The 18,544-nt window shown below is 44.4% G+C and overlaps 1 protein-coding gene and 1 long non-coding RNA gene across 5 annotated transcripts in view; one reads left to right on the top strand and one right to left on the bottom strand.

Annotated features, from left to right (window-relative positions):
* Positions 1-2,118, bottom strand: part of EPHA7 (EPH receptor A7) — a 302,242-nt gene extending 300,124 nt beyond the window's left edge. For all 4 annotated transcript variants that reach the window (XM_069726349.1, XM_069726351.1, XM_069726350.1 and 1 more), the window contains exon 1: positions 1,851-2,118. In XM_069726349.1, the coding sequence (XP_069582450.1) occupies positions 1,851-1,935 (85 nt within the window). In that variant the 5' untranslated portion in view covers positions 1,936-2,118. The remainder of the gene's footprint in view (positions 1-1,850) is intronic.
* On the top strand, positions 2,110-15,142 carry LOC138637562 (uncharacterized). The gene is made up of 4 exons (XR_011312407.1): positions 2,110-2,220; positions 4,850-4,936; positions 7,016-7,154; positions 14,129-15,142. It is a non-coding gene; the product is annotated as an uncharacterized lncRNA (long non-coding RNA).
* The last annotated feature ends 3,402 nt before the right edge of the window (positions 15,143-18,544 follow it).

Here is an 18,544-nt window from a genome sequence, read left to right as displayed (position 1 = left end):
GCACAGTCTTGGAGCACATGCACACAGTATTGGTACCCAGGTGGCACACAGTATTGGTACCCAGGCGGCACACGGTATTGGTACCCAGGCACAGTCTTGGAGCACATGCACACAGTATTGGTACCCAGGTGGCACACAGTATTGGTACCCAGGTGGCACACAGTATTGGTACCCAGGTGGCACACAGTATTGGTACCCAGGCGGCACACAGTATTGGTACCCAGGCACAGTCTTGGAGCACATGCACACAGTATTGGTACCCAGGTGGCACACAGTATTGGTACCCAGGTGGCACACAGTATTGGTACCCAGGTGGCACACAGTATTGGTACCCAGGTGGCACACAGTATTGGTACCCAGGTGGCACACAGTATTGGTACCCAGGCGGCACACGGTATTGGTACCCAGGCACAGTCTTGGAGCACATGCACACAGTATTGGTACCCAGGTGGCACACAGTATTGGTACCCAGGTGGCACACAGTATTGGTACCCAGGCGGCACACGGTATTGGTACCCAGGCACAGTCTTGGAGCACATGCACACAGTATTGGTACCCAGGTGGCACACAGTATTGGTACCCAGGTGGCACACAGTATTGGAGCACATGCACACAGTATTGGTACCCAGGTGGCACACAGTATTGGTACCCAGGTGGCACACAGTATTGGTACCCAGGCGGCACACGGTATTGGTACCCAGGCGGCACACGGTATTGGTACCCAGGCACAGTCTTGGAGCACATGCACACAGTATTGGTACCCAGGTGGCACACAGTATTGGTACCCAGGTGGCACACAGTATTGGTACCCAGGCGGCACACGGTATTGGTACCCAGGCACAGTCTTGGAGCACATGCACACAGTATTGGTACCCAGGCGGCATACAGTATTGGTACCCAGGCGGCACACAGTATTGGTACCCAGGCACAGTCTTGGAGCACATGCACACAGTATTGGTACCCAGGTGGCACACAGTATTGGTACCCAGGCGGCACACGGTATTGGTACCCAGGCACAGTCTTGGAGCACATGCACACAGTATTGGTACCCAGGTGGCACACAGTATTGGTACCCAGGTGGCACACAGTATTGGTACCCAGGTGGCACACAGTATTGGTACCCAGGCACAGTCTTGGAGCACATGCACACAGTATTGGTACCCAGGTGGCACACAGTATTGGTACCCAGGTGGCACACAGTATTGGTACCCAGGCACAGTCTTGGAGCACATGCACACAGTATTGGTACCCAGGTGGCACACAGTATTGGTACCCAGGTGGCACACAGTATTGGTACCCAGGCGGCACACGGTATTGGTACCCAGGCACAGTCTTGGAGCACATGCACACAGTATTGGTACCCAGGTGGCACACAGTATTGGTACCCAGGTGGCACACAGTATTGGTACCCAGGTGGCACACAGTATTGGTACCCAGGCGGCACACGGTATTGGTACCCAGGCACAGTCTTGGAGCACATGCACACGGTATTGGTACCCAGGCGGCACACGGTATTGGTACCCAGGCGGCACACGGTATTGGTACCCAGGCGGCACACGGTATTGGTACCCAGGCGGCACACGGTATTGGTACCCAGGCGGCACACGGTATTGGTACCCAGGCGGCACACGGTATTGGTACCCAGGCGGCACACGGTGTGCAGACGCCCCGGAGCCTGGCACAGATAAGTGCTGGTGACGGAGCCTGCCTCCTCGGGGACTGCCCTATACTTAGCTCTGCTGCTCCATGACGTGCACAGAGTTTCTTCACAATGAAGAAAACTTCTCTCCTGCCTGTGGAAATGTCGCCCATCCACAGGGCGCAGTGAGGAAACTTTGTGGCGCTCTTACCCTCCTTGGCAGTCTGCGAGTCCCCGGTATGTGCAAATAGGACCAAGCTGAGGAGTAATGTAATCCAGCGGACACGAGGGGACATGGTGCGCGGAGGAGCCGGTCACTGGCGGTCTGCCGGAGTCTGGAGCTGCCCGGGCGGCTGTCACTCTCAGGTGCTGTGGGCAGAGTGGCGGCGCGCAGAAGACATTCCTGTGCAGCGAGGGATGCAGCTCCCTGCTCTAGCGCCGTGCACTGCCAGCCTCTGACTGCCGGCACAGCGAGAGCCGAGCGGGTTAAAGGAGCTGTGGGGACGTCAGTGCCATGTGACCCGTGTGGGCGGAGTCTCAGCGGCCTGGAGTGATGCTGAGGAGCTGCCTGGTGTAAACAGGTAAACGGCGTGCGCGGCGGAGGGTGTCAGGTGCGGTACTGGTGCGGTATGTTACTCTGTGCGGTATATTATTACACGCTGCGATATGTTACACTCTGTGCGATATATTACACTATGTACGATATATTACACTATGTACGATACATTACACTCTGTGCTATATATTACACTATGTACGATATATTACACTGCGATATATTACACTATGTACGATATATTACACTCTGTGCTATATATTACACTATGTACGATATATTACACTCTGCGATATGTTACACTCTGCAATATATTACACTCTGTGCGATATATTACACTATGTACGATATATTACACTCTGCGATATGTTACACTGCGATATATTACACTCTGTGCTATATATTACACGCTGCGATATGTTACACTCTGTGCGATATATTACACTATGTACGATATATTACACTCTGCGATATGTTACACTGCGATATATTACACTCTGTGCGATATATTACACTCTGCGATATGTTACACTCTGTGCAATATATTACACTATGTTCGATATATTACACTCTGTGCGATATATTACACTGTACGATATATTACACTCTACGATATATTACACTGCGATATATTACACTCTGTGCGATATATTACACTCTGTGCAATATATTACACTATGTACAATATATTACACTCTGCGATATATTACACTCTGTGCGATATATTACACTCTGCGATATATTACACTCTGTGCGATATATTACACTATGTACGATATATTACACTCTGTGCAATATATTACACTATGTACAATATATTACACTCTGCGATATATTACACTCTGTGCGATATATTACACTCTGCGATATATTACACTCTGTGCGATATATTACACTATGTACGATATATTACACTCTGTGCAATATATTACACTATGTACAATATATTACACTCTGCGATATATTACACTCTGTGCGATATATTACACTCTGCGATATGTTACACTCTGTGCGATATATTACACTATGTACGATATATTACACTCTGTGCGATATATTACACTATGTACGATATATTACACTCTGTGCAATATATTACACTATGTACAATATATTACACTCTGCGATATATTACACTCTGTGCGATATATTACACTATGTACGATATATTACACTATGTACGATATATTACACTGCGATATTTTACACTCTGTGCGGTATATTACACTCTGTGCAATATATTACACTATATACAATATATTACACTCTGCGATATATTACACTCTGTGCGATATATTGCACTATGTGCAATATATTACACTATGTACAATATATTACACTCTGCGATATATTACACTCTGTGCGATATATTACACTCTGTGCAATATATTACACTATGTACAATATATTACACTCTGCGATATATTACACTCTGTGCGATATATTACACTCTGTGCAATATATTACACTATGTACAATATATTACACTCTGCGATATATTACACTCTGTGCGATATATTACACTCTGCGATATGTTACACTCTGTGCGATATATTACACTATGTACGATATATCACACTCTGCGATATATTACACTCTGCGATATGTTACACTCTGTGCGATATATTACACTATGTACGATATATTACACTCTGCGATATGTTACACTCTGTGCGATATATTACTATATTACACTCTGTATGATATATTACACTCTCTGCGATATATTACACTCTGCGACATGTTACACTCTGCGGTATATTACACTCTGTAATATATTACACTCTGTGCGATATATTACACTCTGCGATATGTTACACTCTGTGCGATATATTACACTATGTACAATATAATACACTCTGTGCGGTATATTACACTCTGTGCGATATATTACACTCTGCGATATGTTACACTCTGTGCGGTATATTACACTCTGCAATATGTTACACTCTGTGCGGTATACTATGCTCTGCGATATGTTACACTCTGTGCGATATATTACACTCTGCAATATACCATACTTTGTGCGATATATTACACTCTCGGCGATATATTACACTCTGCGATATATTACACTCTCTGCGATATATTATACTCTGTACGATATATTACACTCTGTGCGATATACTATGCTCTGCGATATGTTACACTCTGCGATATATTGTACCCTGTGATATATTATACTCTCTGCAATATACTACACTCTGCGATATATTACACTCTCTGCGATATGATTCCCCCTGCGATATATTACACTCTGCTATACACCATACTCTGCGATATATTACACTCTCTGCGATATGTTACACTCTGTGCGATATATTATACTCTGCAATATACTATACTCTGTGCGATATATTACACTCTCTGCGACATGTTACACTCTGTGTGATATATTTTACTCTGTGATATATTACACTCTGTGCGATATATTACACTCTGCAATATACTATACTTTGTGCGATATATTACACTCTGGGCGATATGTTACACTCTGTGCGATATATTACACTCTGCAATATACTATACTTTGTGCGATATATTACACTCTCAGCGATATGTTACACTCTCTGCGATATATTACACTCTCTGCGATATATTACACTCTGTGCGATATTTTATACTCTGTTCATCACCTTCTCCTCTGCTTCCAGGACTCCTGTGTTGCTCACTTCGCGGGTAAGAAGATCTAGACGTATTGTCGCTGGTTAGTCTGCAAGCTTTCTGGTGTGCAGTCCCATGTAAGTATGTTCTGTGTGATCCTACAAGTTTTCTGGCGTGTGTAATCACATGCAAAATATGTTCTGTGTGATTCTGGAAGCTTTCAGGTGTATGCAGTCCCATGTAAATGTGTTTGTGTAATTGTAGAAGGGTTTAGGTTTGTGCATGCATATGTAAATAAATTATACGCAATTATACAAACTTTCTGCCATATGCAGTCCCATGTAAAGTGGTTCTGTGTAATCATAAAAGTTTTTTTTATGTGCGCAGTCCCACGTAAATGTTTTCTGGATAATTATAGAAGCTTTCAAATATGTGTAAAAGCTTTTGGATGTGTACAGTCCCATGTAAATGTGTTCTGTGTAATTACACAAGCCTTCAGGTGTGTGCAGTCCCATGTAAATGTGTTCTGCGTAATTATAGAAGTCTTCAGATTTGAACAGTCCCATTTAAATGTGTTCTGTATAATTATAAAAGCTTTCAGATGTGTACAGTCCCATGTAAATTTATTCTGTATAATTATATAACCTTTCAGATGTGTACAGTCCCACGTAAATCTGTTTTATATTATTGTATAACCTTTCAGATGTCTGCAATCCCATGTAAATCATTCTGTGCAGTCATAGAAGCTTGAAGGTGTGTACAGTCCCATGTAAATAAGTTCTGCATAATTATAGAAGCTTTCCCTCATGTGAAGGTCCATGTAAATATGTTATCTGTACTTCTGAAAGCTTTCACGTGTGTGCAGTCCTATGTAAAATATGTTCTCTGTGTGCAGCCCGTTGGCAGAATTGTTCAGTGTAATTCTAGAAGCTTCTTAGTGTTTACAGTCCCATGCAAAAAACGTGTTCTGTGTAATTCTAGAAGCATCCTATTGTGTGCAGTCCCATGTAACATGTTAGTTCTGTGTAATTGTCTATGCAGCCTCATGTAAAATATCTTCCAGAATCCCACAGAACATATCAGTGTGTTCATGCTGTGTGCAGTCCTATGTAAAGCCACAATTGATCACAAGAAGGTCATGCTGCCAGTAATCCTGTGTAATAGCGTATTGCGGAATATATTACAGGAAACCACTTATTGTGGCACCTCAGGAGAATGGAGGAAAAATCATGTTATGTGCAGTCCCATGGAACAGCCGGATTTAAAAGCATGTCCTGTGGGATCCTGAATCTTTTTACTCTGTGCAGTCCTACGTAAAAGGTTCTATGTATCATGAGCATATTCTGCTGTGTGTGCAGCCCTATGTAAAACAAATGTAATAAGTTCTAATCACTTCCTGGTGTGTGCAGTCCCATGCGAACCACAATCTATGATTTCTGAGACTTTAATGTGCAGTCCCATGAAGATGAGCGTTCCGTGGGTTCCTAAAAGCTTTCTAGTGTGCGCAGTCTGATCAAAAATGTGTTTAGAATGACAACAGTCCTATGTAAAATCTTGTTCAGTAGGATCCCGGAAGCTTTATTTTTCTATTTTAATTTAATTAATTGCATTTATTCCAGTTGTGTGTGGAATATTAATATTAATTTAATTAATTGCATTTATTCCAGTTGTGTGTGGAATATTAATATTAATTTAATTAATTGCATTTATTCCAGTTGTGTGTGGAATATTATTGGTGTTGTATCCTTCTGTTGTGTGCAGTCCTATGTAAACATGTTCTGTTGGGCTCAAGAAGATTTTTAGCTGATGCTTGTTCGCATGGTATGTTCAGCCCTGTGGGAAAGTGTGGGGAGAAGACCCCCTATTTGTCACGGATCGTGGCGAGACAATGATCAATGTCTAAAAAGGTTTTTTTTTATGATATTCAGAATCCCAAATGTGTTTTTCGGCTAATACCCGACTTGCCTGCATGATACCAATGTAACCCCTTCCTACACCCGGCACATACTGTATGCTACTACATGACATGAGCACAGGAGCGCGCCGTTCTTGGACCGCCATCTCTTGTAAATCTAGGCTGTTTGACCCTTTGATTGCTGCAGCGTAATAAAAGCTCTCCACTGTAGTAATCCCTCCCTGCGATCTAACGGAAAGTCAATTCAGCGTCCTAACATCAAACGTAAAGTTACAAAACCTCTCTCTTTTTTCCCGGACAGGGAAATGAGAGCGCCAGAAGCGGTGCCAGGCTACGGGTCACCGGGGACCAGGAGGATCGTACAAATCCTGAGCAGCTTGCCGACGTGATCGCTCTTATCGAAGATGTTTCTGGCCTCGAGAAGACAGAGGCCAGACTCAGTGAGTTGTTCAAAGAGGTGTCCTCCATGGTACCTGTAAGGGGTGGTTTACGTGGGGGTGGCCCCTCTCCGAAATCTAAAGTCATACGGAAGCGTCGCCAGCCAGAAAGCTGATTGTGAGTTAACTGACCTCACTTGTAAGGCCGATGATTGGAGGCGAGCGGCTGCAGGGAGAACATAGCTTCATTTTCTCCTTGTAGCCGCTGCTCCAGTGAACCCACTGCAGAGGATAGAAGCTGTGTGCCCGCAGTGTAATCTAATGTCTGGAAATGGCGTTTCCCTTTAGAAATGATTATCCAAACTCTAAAAACAGCTTAAAATAATAAAAGAAGTCGTCCTCACGTTACCTATGCTCACTGCTGCGGCTCTGACGCTTTTCAGTCTCTATGCCCCTGCAGCCGATCACATCTTTGCTCCACGGCAGTATTTGCATAGCTACATGGTACGTGATCAGCTGGCGGAAGTAAAGGATCCGGGAGAACCGGGCAGGAAGAAGTGGAGGTGCAGGAAAATTGCAAGTTAAGGATGACTTTTTCATGTTTCATAAGATTGTAAGCGGTTTCACTTTTTTTATGGCTGGACAAACCAAGCACAGGCTCTTGGTGCATCCATGGGGTGGACAAACAGATCAGTGCAACGTCCCATCTACTTGCTTTCCATCTATCTCCTGTAATTCCAGAGCTGTCAGTCCAGGAAGATGGAGCAGAGATAGTTGTAGAACGAGTATCTGAGGAGGTGCACTGGACACTAGACACACTACAGCTGTACCGGGTGCCTGTGCTTAGTTTGTGCAGTCATTTTGTGCTGACAAATTCTATTAAAGGGAATCTCTGTCACCAGGTTTTTGCCACCTACTCAGAGCAAAACAATTCAGAGACCCTGATTCCAGCAATGTATCACATACCAGGCTGCTTGCTGTAGTTTTAATAAAATCACAATTTTATCAGCCGGAGACTATCACTAATAAACCTTCTGCCAGGTAGTCCTCCATACTCATGAGCGCCATGCCCCACCAGATTTCTGCCTATGCACAGTGTACACAGAAAGCTGCCAATCAGGGCTGTGATCGGGGTTATACAGAGCTCAGCACTCACAGAACTGGTACCGTAGATCTGCAGCAAAAAGAACAGTAAAGTAAGTGATACATCTCTTAAATGAGGGTCTCTATCCCTACATCATGTTGCCCTCATATGGGGCAGCAAAAACCTGGTGACGGATTCCCTTTAAGGTAAAATGCAAGGTCTAATGTATTCTCCAGAACCAGCGCCTCCCTTCTCCCAGTTCCGCATCTGGAATTACAGCTGAAATAAATGGGGTAGCCTGTAATACCAATCACTCATTGACCAAAGTGGTCATTTTTGCTTCTACTGGACGAGCTCATGTTTTATAAGGAATCAGAAATGACGGACTTGTTCCAAATTGGGTTGTGTTAGCAATTTTTCCTCGCTGTGATGTGAGAGCTCTTCATACATTGCCTGAGTGCGAGATGATTGGAAATGTTTCCATACACCACCGCGAGAGAAGAAAGCAGCTACGTGATCGCTGTATTATATAGTTCTGGCTCCACACCTTTGTTGTGTCCCCTGCGAGCAGACCCCCCACCGATAATCATTTCAAGGAAAAGTCCACCGTGCAGACAGCGCTGGGCCCCTGTGTGTTATCAGCTGGATAAGCGCTATTTCTGGATAATTCACTCATGACTTGTTATACCGTTTAATAAAATGTTCTATTTGTGGTTTTATATATATATATATATATATATTATGCTTTATCTAATTTTTGTACTATCTCATCGTAAGGATATTTGCATTCATTACAGTTCGTTTACAAGTATTGCCGTTGGGCTATGTGCACATTCAGCCTTTTTTATGCAACTTAAAAAATGTTTTTTTTAAGCCACCAGCAAACCCTACGAGATCTGTTAAATGTCATGTGCATGCTTGTTTTTTTTTTTCCCTGCCAGAATTTGAGAACTGCAGCGATTTTTTTTTTTTTTTTTTAAATCTGCAGCTTATTATTTCTTTTAGGCTGGTTTCACACGTCAGTGGCTCCGGTACGTGAGGTGACAGTTTCCTCACGTACCGGAGACACTGACTCACGTAGTCACATTAAAATCAATGTGTCTCTGCACATGTCAGCGTGTTTTCACGGACCGTGTGTCCGTGTGCAAAACACGAAGACATGTCAGTGTTTGTGGGAGCGCACGGATCACACGGACCCATTAAAGTCAATGGGTCCGTGTAAAACACGTACTGCACACGGATGTTGTCTGCGTGCCGTCCGTGTGCCGTGCAGGAGACAGCGCTACAGTAAGCGCTGTCCCCCCCAGCGTGGTGCTGAAGCTCCATTCATTTCTTCTCTCCAGCAGCGTCGCTGGAGAGAAGATATGAAAAATCTTTTTTTTTTTTTGTTTTTGGTGTTTAAAATAAAGATCCCTGTCCCCAACCCCCTCCCACCCCCTGTGTGCCCGCCCGCTGTTAATAAAATACTCACCTAGCTCCCTCGCTGCTTCCTCTCCGCGCCGCAGTTTTTCCTGTATGAGCGGTCACGTGGTGCCACCCATTACAGTGATGAATATGCAGCTCCACCTCCCATAGGACACTTTGTCTGTGTTTTTAAATTGTATTGGTAAAAATAAAGCTTTTTTTTACTTTTTATACAAAACTCCTATTTGTTCTCCGGTGTTTTGTATATAGTATATACCTGTATGTCATCTCCTCCTATATATAGTATATACCTGTATGTCATATCCCCCTGTATATAGTATACTAGATGGTGGCCCGATTCTAACGCATCGGGTATTCTAGAATACACATGTCCACGTAGTATATTGCCCAGCCACGTAGTATATTGCCCAGTCACGTAGTATATTGCCCAGCCACATAGTATATTGCCCAGCCACGTAGTATATTGCCCAGTCACGTAGTATATTGCCCAGTCACGTAGTATATTGCCCAGTCACGTAGTATATAGCAGAACCACGTAGTATATAGCAGAGCCACAAAGTATATTGCCCAGCCACGTAGTATATTGCCCAGCCACGTAGTATATTGCCCAGTCACGTAGTATATTGCCCAACCACGTAGTATATTGCCCAGTGACGTAGTATATTGCCCAGCCACATAGTATATTGCCCAGTCACGTAGTATATTGCCCAGTCACGTAGTATATTGCCCAGTCACGTAGTATATTGCCCAGCCACATAGTATATTGCCCAGTCACGTAGTATATTGCCCAGTCACGTACTATATTGCCCAGCCACGTAGTATATTGCCCAGTCACGTAGTATATTGCCCAGCCACGTAGTATATTGCCCAGCCACGTAGTATATTGCTCAGTCACGTAGTATATTGCCCAGTCACGTAGTATATTGCCCAGTCACGTAGTATATTGCCCAGCTACGTAGTATATTGCCCAGTCACGTAGTATATAGCAGAGTCACGTAGTATATAGCAGAGCCACGAAGTATACAGCACAGAGCCACGTAGTATATTGCCCAGCCACGTAGTATATTGGCCAGTCACGTAGTATATTGCCCAGTCACGTAGTATATTGCCCAGTCACGTAGTATATTGCCCAGTCACGTAGTATATAGCAGAGCCACGAAGTATATTGCCCAGCCACGTAGTATATTGCCCAGCCACGTAGTATATTGCCCAGTCACGTAGTATATTGCCCAACCACGTAGTATATTGCCCAGTGACGTAGTATATTGCCCAGCCACATAATATATTGCCCAGTCATGTAGTATATTGCCCAGTCACGTATATTGCCCAGTCACGTAGTATATTGCCCAGCCACATAGTATATTGCCCAGTCACGTAGTATATTGCCCAGTCACGTACTATATTGCCCAGCCACGTAGTATATTGCCCAGCCACGTAGTATATTGCCCAGCCACGTAGTATATTGCCCAGCCACGTAGTATATTTCCCAGTCACGTAGTATATTGCCCAGCCACGTAGTATATTGCCCAGTTACGTAGTATATTGCCCAGTGACGTAGTATACAGCACAGAGCCACATAGTATATTGCACAGCGACGTAGTATACAGCACAGAGCCACGTAGTATATTGCCCAGCCACGTAGTATATTGGCCAGTCACGTAGTATATTGCCCAGTCACGTAGTATATTGCCCAGTCACGTAGTATATAGCTGAGCCACATAGTATATAGCAGAGCCACGAAGTATATTGCCCAGCCACGTAGTATATTGCCCAGTCACGTAGTATATTGCTCAGTCACGTAGTATATTGCCCAGTCACGTAGTATATTGCCCAGTCACGTAGTATATTGCCCAGCTACGTAGTATATTGCCCAGTCACGTAGTATATAGCAGAGCCACGTAGTATATAGCAGAGCCACGAAGTATACAGCACAGAGCCACGTAGTATATTGCCCAGCCACGTAGTATATTGGCCAGTCACGTAGTATATTGCCCAGTCACGTAGTATATTGCCCAGTCACGTAGTATATTGCCCAGTCACGTAGTATATAGCTGAGCCACGTAGTATATAGCAGAGCCACGAAGTATATTGCCCAGCCACGTAGTATATTGCCCAGCCACGTAGTATATTGCCCAGTCACGTAGTATATTGCCCAACCACGTAGTATATTGCCCAGTGACGTAGTATATTGCCCAGCCACATAGTATATTGCCCAGTCATGTAGTATATTGCCCAGTCACGTATATTGCCCAGTCACGTAGTATATTGCCCAGCCACATAGTATATTGCCCAGTCACGTAGTATATTGCCCAGTCACGTACTATATTGCCCAGCCACGTAGTATATTGCCCAGCCACGTAGTATATTGCCCAGTCACGTAGTATATTGCCCAGCCACGTAGTATATTGCCCAGTTACGTAGTATATTGCCCAGTGACGTAGTATACAGCACAGAGCCACATAGTATATTGCACAGCAACGTAGTATACAGCACAGAGCCACGTAGTATATTGCCCAGCCACGTAGTATATTGGCCAGTCACGTAGTATATTGCCCAGTCACGTAGTATATTGCCCAGTCACGTAGTATATAGCTGAGCCACGTAGTACATAGCAGAGCCACGAAGTATATTGCCCAGCCACGTAGTATATTGCCCAGTGACGTAGTATACAGCACAGAGCCACATAGTATATTGCACAGCGACGTAGTATGCAGCACAGAGCCACGTAGTATATTGCCCAGCCACGTAGTATATTGGCCAGTCATGTAGTATATTGCCCAGCTACGTAGTATATTGCCCAGCCACATATGTCACAGGTTAAAAAATAAAAAATAAACATATACTCACCTTCAGAGGGAGCCCTTGTAGTCATGTCGCCTGTGTGCGGTGCACTCGGCAGCTTCCGGTCCCTGGGTTGGTAGCGCAGGACTCGTGATGACGTCGCGGTCACATGACCGTGATGTCATGGCAGGTCCTTCTCGCGCAGGCGCGCAGGACCTGTGATGACGTCGCGGTCACATGACCGTGACGTCATGGCAGGTCCTTCTCGCGCAGGCGTGCAGGACCTGTGATGACGTCGCGGTCACATGACCGTGACATCATGGCAGGTCCTTGTCGCATACCATCCTTGCACCTGAACCTGCCGCTTGCATGGAGCGGTTACCGGAGCGTGGCGAAAAGCGGGAAAGGCGGCTGAAGGTGAGGTTATAATGATTTTTAATTTTTTTTATTATTTTTAACATTAGATCCTTTTACTATTGATGCTGCATACCGCTGGCATTAACCCTGTGTGAGTGGTGACCGGAGGGGAGTATGCGGGCGCCAGGCACTGACTGCGGGGAGTAAGGAGCGGCCATTTTCTTCCGGACTGTGCCCGTTGCTGATTGGTCGTGGCTGTTTTGCCGCGACCAATCAGCGACTTGGATTTCCTTGACAGACAGAGGCCGCAACCAATGAATATTCGTGACAGACAGACAGACGGAAGTGACCCTTAGACAATTATATAGTAGATACCTGCTGTATGTCATCTCCTCCTCTATATACCTATGTGTCATCTCCTCTTTTATATAGTATATACCTGTATGTCATCTCCTCCTGTATATAGTATATACTGTACCTGTATGTCATCTCCTCCTGTATATAGTATATACCTGTAAGTCATCTCCTCCTGTGTCTATATATATAATTGTCTAAGGGGTACTTTCGTCTGTCTGTAACGGAAATCGTGATGCGACACGTAGTCAACGTTTACAAGACATGACGTCCAAATTCCGCAATAGAGGTTACCCTGCCTCAATATTGAATGCACAACTTAACCCTCCACCCAGAACCCGCAATACTGACCACAATAAAAGGATACCATTTGTGCATGCATATCACCCATTCTCATTCATTCTCCATAAGAGTATCAGGAAACATTGGCCCCTGCTATCAGCAGCATATCCCAGCATCCCGGAGCTTAGGGTTCCCTTTTTGCCATGTTTTAAGAGACCCCCAAATCTCAGAGACAGTTTAGTCAGGGCGGACATAGGTTCCACACAAACTAAGAGACCACTTTTTCTATCCACACCCAAAATTGGAACATTTCCCTGTCTGCACTGTGCACAGTGCAGTAACATACAAAAAGGTATCAGGCACACAATCAGGCAGGAGCTATCAGATCAGAGGATACTATACGTGTGAGGCATCCTTTGTGGGATATTTAATTAAATGCCCTTGTGGCTTATTGTATGTTGGTGAGACAACACAATCTGTGCGGGACAGAATCTCAAAGCATAAATTGACCTATACCATATCACTTCCATACACAGGGCCATTCTATTTCCCAATTGAAGTACCAGGTTATCGACTCTGTTCCCCCAACACGACGGGCGACAGGATATCTCTCCTAAAAAAACCTGAAGCGTATTGGATACACACTCTGGGGTTATATAGAGAATATGATCTGTTAGCATTAATATAGTCCATCTGTATATTGCATTATGACTGTATACCATGATTATTGACTGTATTCTCTCTATTCCTTTAGAGTCGTCTTTATTGATCTGCAGACACAGCGTTTCAGGAGCACCTTCTCGTCCTTCGCACCATGTATGAGATTGTGTCTTCTAGAAATGTCACATTGCATATACTGGTATTCTTCCTGCACCTTTTCCACAATGATAATAGCTGGTCCGTTTATCTTGTGCCTGATAGCCCTACACTTACACTGTTGCGTCTCTACCCCTCATTACCTCTCCTCTACATCTAGATGAAATGTGACACTCTCATATCCAGCAGACAAGTGACCATACTATGGGTGGAACGCACTCTGAGCGTCCTTGGAGCGCACTTCCATCTTGATTCCATCACTTCCACTCCCAGCACTCACTAGCGCCTGTCGGTTCCCGCCCACGTCTGGTCCACAGCGTCGGCACCCTCTCCACCCCTCTCCATATCATGGAGCACCCTGACCGCACACCACAGACAAGCGGTGGAGTCCGCGTCTGCACCACTATAGCCGGGTAAGACTTCGTATACCGTCACTATCACTGCCCCCACTACCTAACCAAGGGGCCAGTAACCTAATAGTAACCTTATTTCACCACAGGCTGCGCTCATAAACAGCGTCCTCTATTTTGTGCATTCTCCAAAAGGGGTATGCCGACACGCCACACCTGCACTGGTATTGGGTGCCAGAGTCACATTTTTTACCTTTTAACGCGTTTACCTTTATCCATTTTTCCAGCCATAAACATTACAGTCTGTTAATCAGAGCTAATACTCACCTCACCATTAAGCACCATAAGGTATGTAACTTCACCTTTTTGCGTTTCCCTATGTGACTGTGCCATGATGTATCTACTTCTCTCTTCAACCATGACCCATGATGTCTATGTTGTGCCATATATCCTGTGTATATACCTCATTTTTTATAATATTCCTTTTTTTTTTGATAATTTTGTAACTTACAGTAACTGATGAAAGTCATATGTCCATGACGGAAATGTTTTGCTGTTACTGCACTTCCACTTGGAATAATTAAATACCACCTGCATATACCTAAAAGCTGAGTGCCAGGTTTTGCTTTACATATCACTAAGGTTTTGGAACCTACCTGGGCATCATTTTTATAAAGCTGTGCACACGCTTGTTTTGATACAGGGTTAATGGCAGCGTTATCGGACCGCATTATGCCGCGGGTAATGCACTCCGTTAACGCTGCTATTAACCCTGTGTGACCAACTTTTTACTATTGATTCTGCCTATTCAGCATCAATAGTAAAAAGATCTAATGTTAAAAATAATAAAAAAAACATAAACCTGCTATTCTCACCTTCCGTCATCCGCCGATGCGCGCGCGGCTGCCGCCAGCTTCCGTTCCCAGAGATGCATTGCGAAATTACCCAGAAGACTTAACGGTCTTTATTTTAAACACTATTATTCATATCTTCTCTACAGCAAACGCTGCTGCAGGGAAGATATGAATCGCGGCTTCAGCACCAGTGGGGGGGACAGAGCTTACAGTAGCGCTGTCTCCTGCACGGCACACGGACTGCACACGGACAACGTCCGTGTGCGGTACGTGTTTTACACGGACCCAATGACTTTAATGGGTCCGTGTAATACGTGCGCTCCCACGAACACTGACATGTCTCCGTGTTTGGCACACGGAGACACGGTCCGCAAAAAATCAATGACATCTGCACAGATGCATTGATTTTTATGTGTCTACGTGTGTCAGTGGCTCCGGTACGTGAGGAAACTGTCACCTCACGTACCGGAGACACTGACGTGTGAAACAGGCCTAAGGGTGCTTCACTCGTTGAGTTTTTGGAGCATTTTTTTTTAAGCTACATGTTGTTGCTGTGTCAAAAGCGCATCATCTTACAGTTCCATCAAAGTGGATGGGATTTATTTAAATCTCATGCCCACCGTGTTTTTTTTTATAATGCAGCGTAAACTGATCGGCGGTGAGTGTTGCTGTATGTCAATTTTTCTAGAGTTTTCTGTGTGGAATTTTGCCATAGACTTACATTAGGCGTGGAAAATCTACAGATAAAAAAATGCACATGCACTTTAAGGCCATGTTCACACATTGCGGTTTTTACCACGGATCCGTGGCGTTTTCGACGCTGTGGATTTGCAGCAGTTTTCCATGCGGTTTACAGTACCATGTAAACCTATGGAAAACCCAATCCACTGTGCTCATGTTGCGGAAAAAAACACGCGGAAACGGAGCGTTGTTTTTTCCGCAGCATGTCAATTCTTTGTGCGGATCTGCAGAGTTTCTGCACCGATTGACTTGTATTGAGTCGGGCACATCCGCAGCAAAACCGCAGATGTAAAAAAGATCTGCCATTTTGCTGGGGATGTGGGTCCGAGAAATGCTGCAGTTCGGGAGGGAAGTGTGTGGGCGGAGACTGTGCGTGCCTGTGTGTGCGGGAGGGGTCTGCGTGTTGGTGTGTGGGGGACTGCAGGGGTCTGTGTGGGGCTGTCAGGGATCTGTGTGGGCTGCCGGGGGGTCTGTGCGGGCTGCCGGAGGGTCTGTGCAGGCTGCCTGGGGGGGGGTCTGTGCGGGCTGCCGGGGGGGGTCTGTGCGGGCTGCCGGGGGGGTCTGTGCGGGCTGCCGGGGGGCTGTGCGGGGCTGTCGGGGGTGTGTGTGTGTGTGCAGGCATCGTCCGATGGGACTACAAGTCCCATCGGGCTATGCCTGCTACAGTGATTGACACATTAGCCAATGATGGGACAGTAGTAGTCCCATCATCCGGCTAATGTGTTGAATGTGAAAAAAAAAACATGTAACAGTACATACAACATATAACAGTACAAGCAACATATAACAGTACATGCAACATACAACATATAACAGTACATATAACATATAACAGTACATATAACATACAACATATAACAATACATACAACATATAACATACAATACATACAGTACATTCATACAATACATACATATAGACATACAGTACATACTCACCATCACCTTGTCACCTTGATCCCCGAAGCCAGTGTCACCTGTAAAAAATATTAAAATTATAAACAAACACTATACTCCCTGTGTCCGCAGATATCCAATTAAAACGAATGTCCCATGACGATCTCCTGTGCAGAGCAGCAGCATCAGCTGATGCGACCGCTCTCCAGGGGCTCCAGGAATACAATGACGGAGGGTATCCTTCCGCAATGTATTCCTCAGCCACTATAAAAAATAGTCACTAGTCTCACTTGTGGCACTGCTGTGTGTGAAAATTCCCATGCAGCATTGCCATAAAGTGAGACCCTGAACTAAGGTAACCTCAGTGATGCACTGCAGGAGCCATTGTCTCCTGTCAGTGTGTCACTGAAGGTCTATAGAGCAGTGACATCACCCGATGTCACTGTTCTATAGGGGAGATCGTCGTGGGACCCTCGTTATTAATTGGACTGCGTCAGACAAGGAGTATATGGTTTATTATTTCTAATTTTTTGAAGGTGATCGAGTATGGTAAGTATGGTTAAATTAAGAATATTAAAATACTTTTTTCTGGCTGTGTCTTTATTTATTTTTTAACCCTTTCACTACTCTAGGATTAATAATGGATAGGCGTCTTATTGACCCTGCAAATTTGTATGATTCATTAAGAACCTATGAAAGCTAAAATACTTTAGTATAAAAGTATTCTTTAAGTGGTTTATCATAAAGTAATGAGTTCTACACTGCAAATCCGACGTGCCGCATCTACGTCATAGTATAGATTTGCTTAAGGTTTTCACCTGACACACTGCAAATGGTTAAATCTGCCAAGAAAATCTGCAGAAGACAATTTCCTGTCACGTACAATTTTTTTCTATATCTCGTCATTCACTTTGCTTATACTCTAATATGCTGGGAGTTTTCTGCTTGGGAATCCAGATATAAAATACCATGTACGTGTACATACCATAAAAAATATGTCTTAGGCCATGTGCACACGTTGAGTATTTGGTGAGTCTTTAAGCCAAAAACCAGGAGTGGGTGGAAAATACAGAAGTTCTGACGTGTTTCTATTCTACTTTTTATATTATGCCCCCACATGGTCCGAGGAGCAAATTCCTTAAATTTCTGGGAGTCTGGGAATATAAGCTGACCTTTGACACTCTCAGTGCAGGAATGAATGTCATGGATTTATGTCTTTATACATCAATTAAGGAATTTGCTCCTCAGACCATGGGGGGGCATCATAACATAAAACCAGACCCCAATCAGAGGACAATAAAACATTCACACTCATTATCTATGAACTGTTCTGATATTTATGGACATAACTGTTTATCACTCACATAATGGCGGTTCTGCTTCACGTCACCTGTCTTATCTATGACATTATTTCTGTGCTGTGTTGTGCATAAATATGTGATTCTTCAGCATTTGTATTAGTCTTTGCCTGATGAAGGGACCTGAGTAGTCTCGAAAGCTTGCAATTTGTTAC

The sequence above is a fragment of the Ranitomeya imitator genome, chromosome 5 (assembly GCF_032444005.1).
Source record: "Ranitomeya imitator isolate aRanImi1 chromosome 5, aRanImi1.pri, whole genome shotgun sequence".
Classification (NCBI taxonomy): Eukaryota; Metazoa; Chordata; class Amphibia; order Anura; family Dendrobatidae; genus Ranitomeya; species Ranitomeya imitator.
Note: the sequence above shows the minus strand (reverse complement) of the source record. Positions and strands in the feature narration are given on the sequence as shown.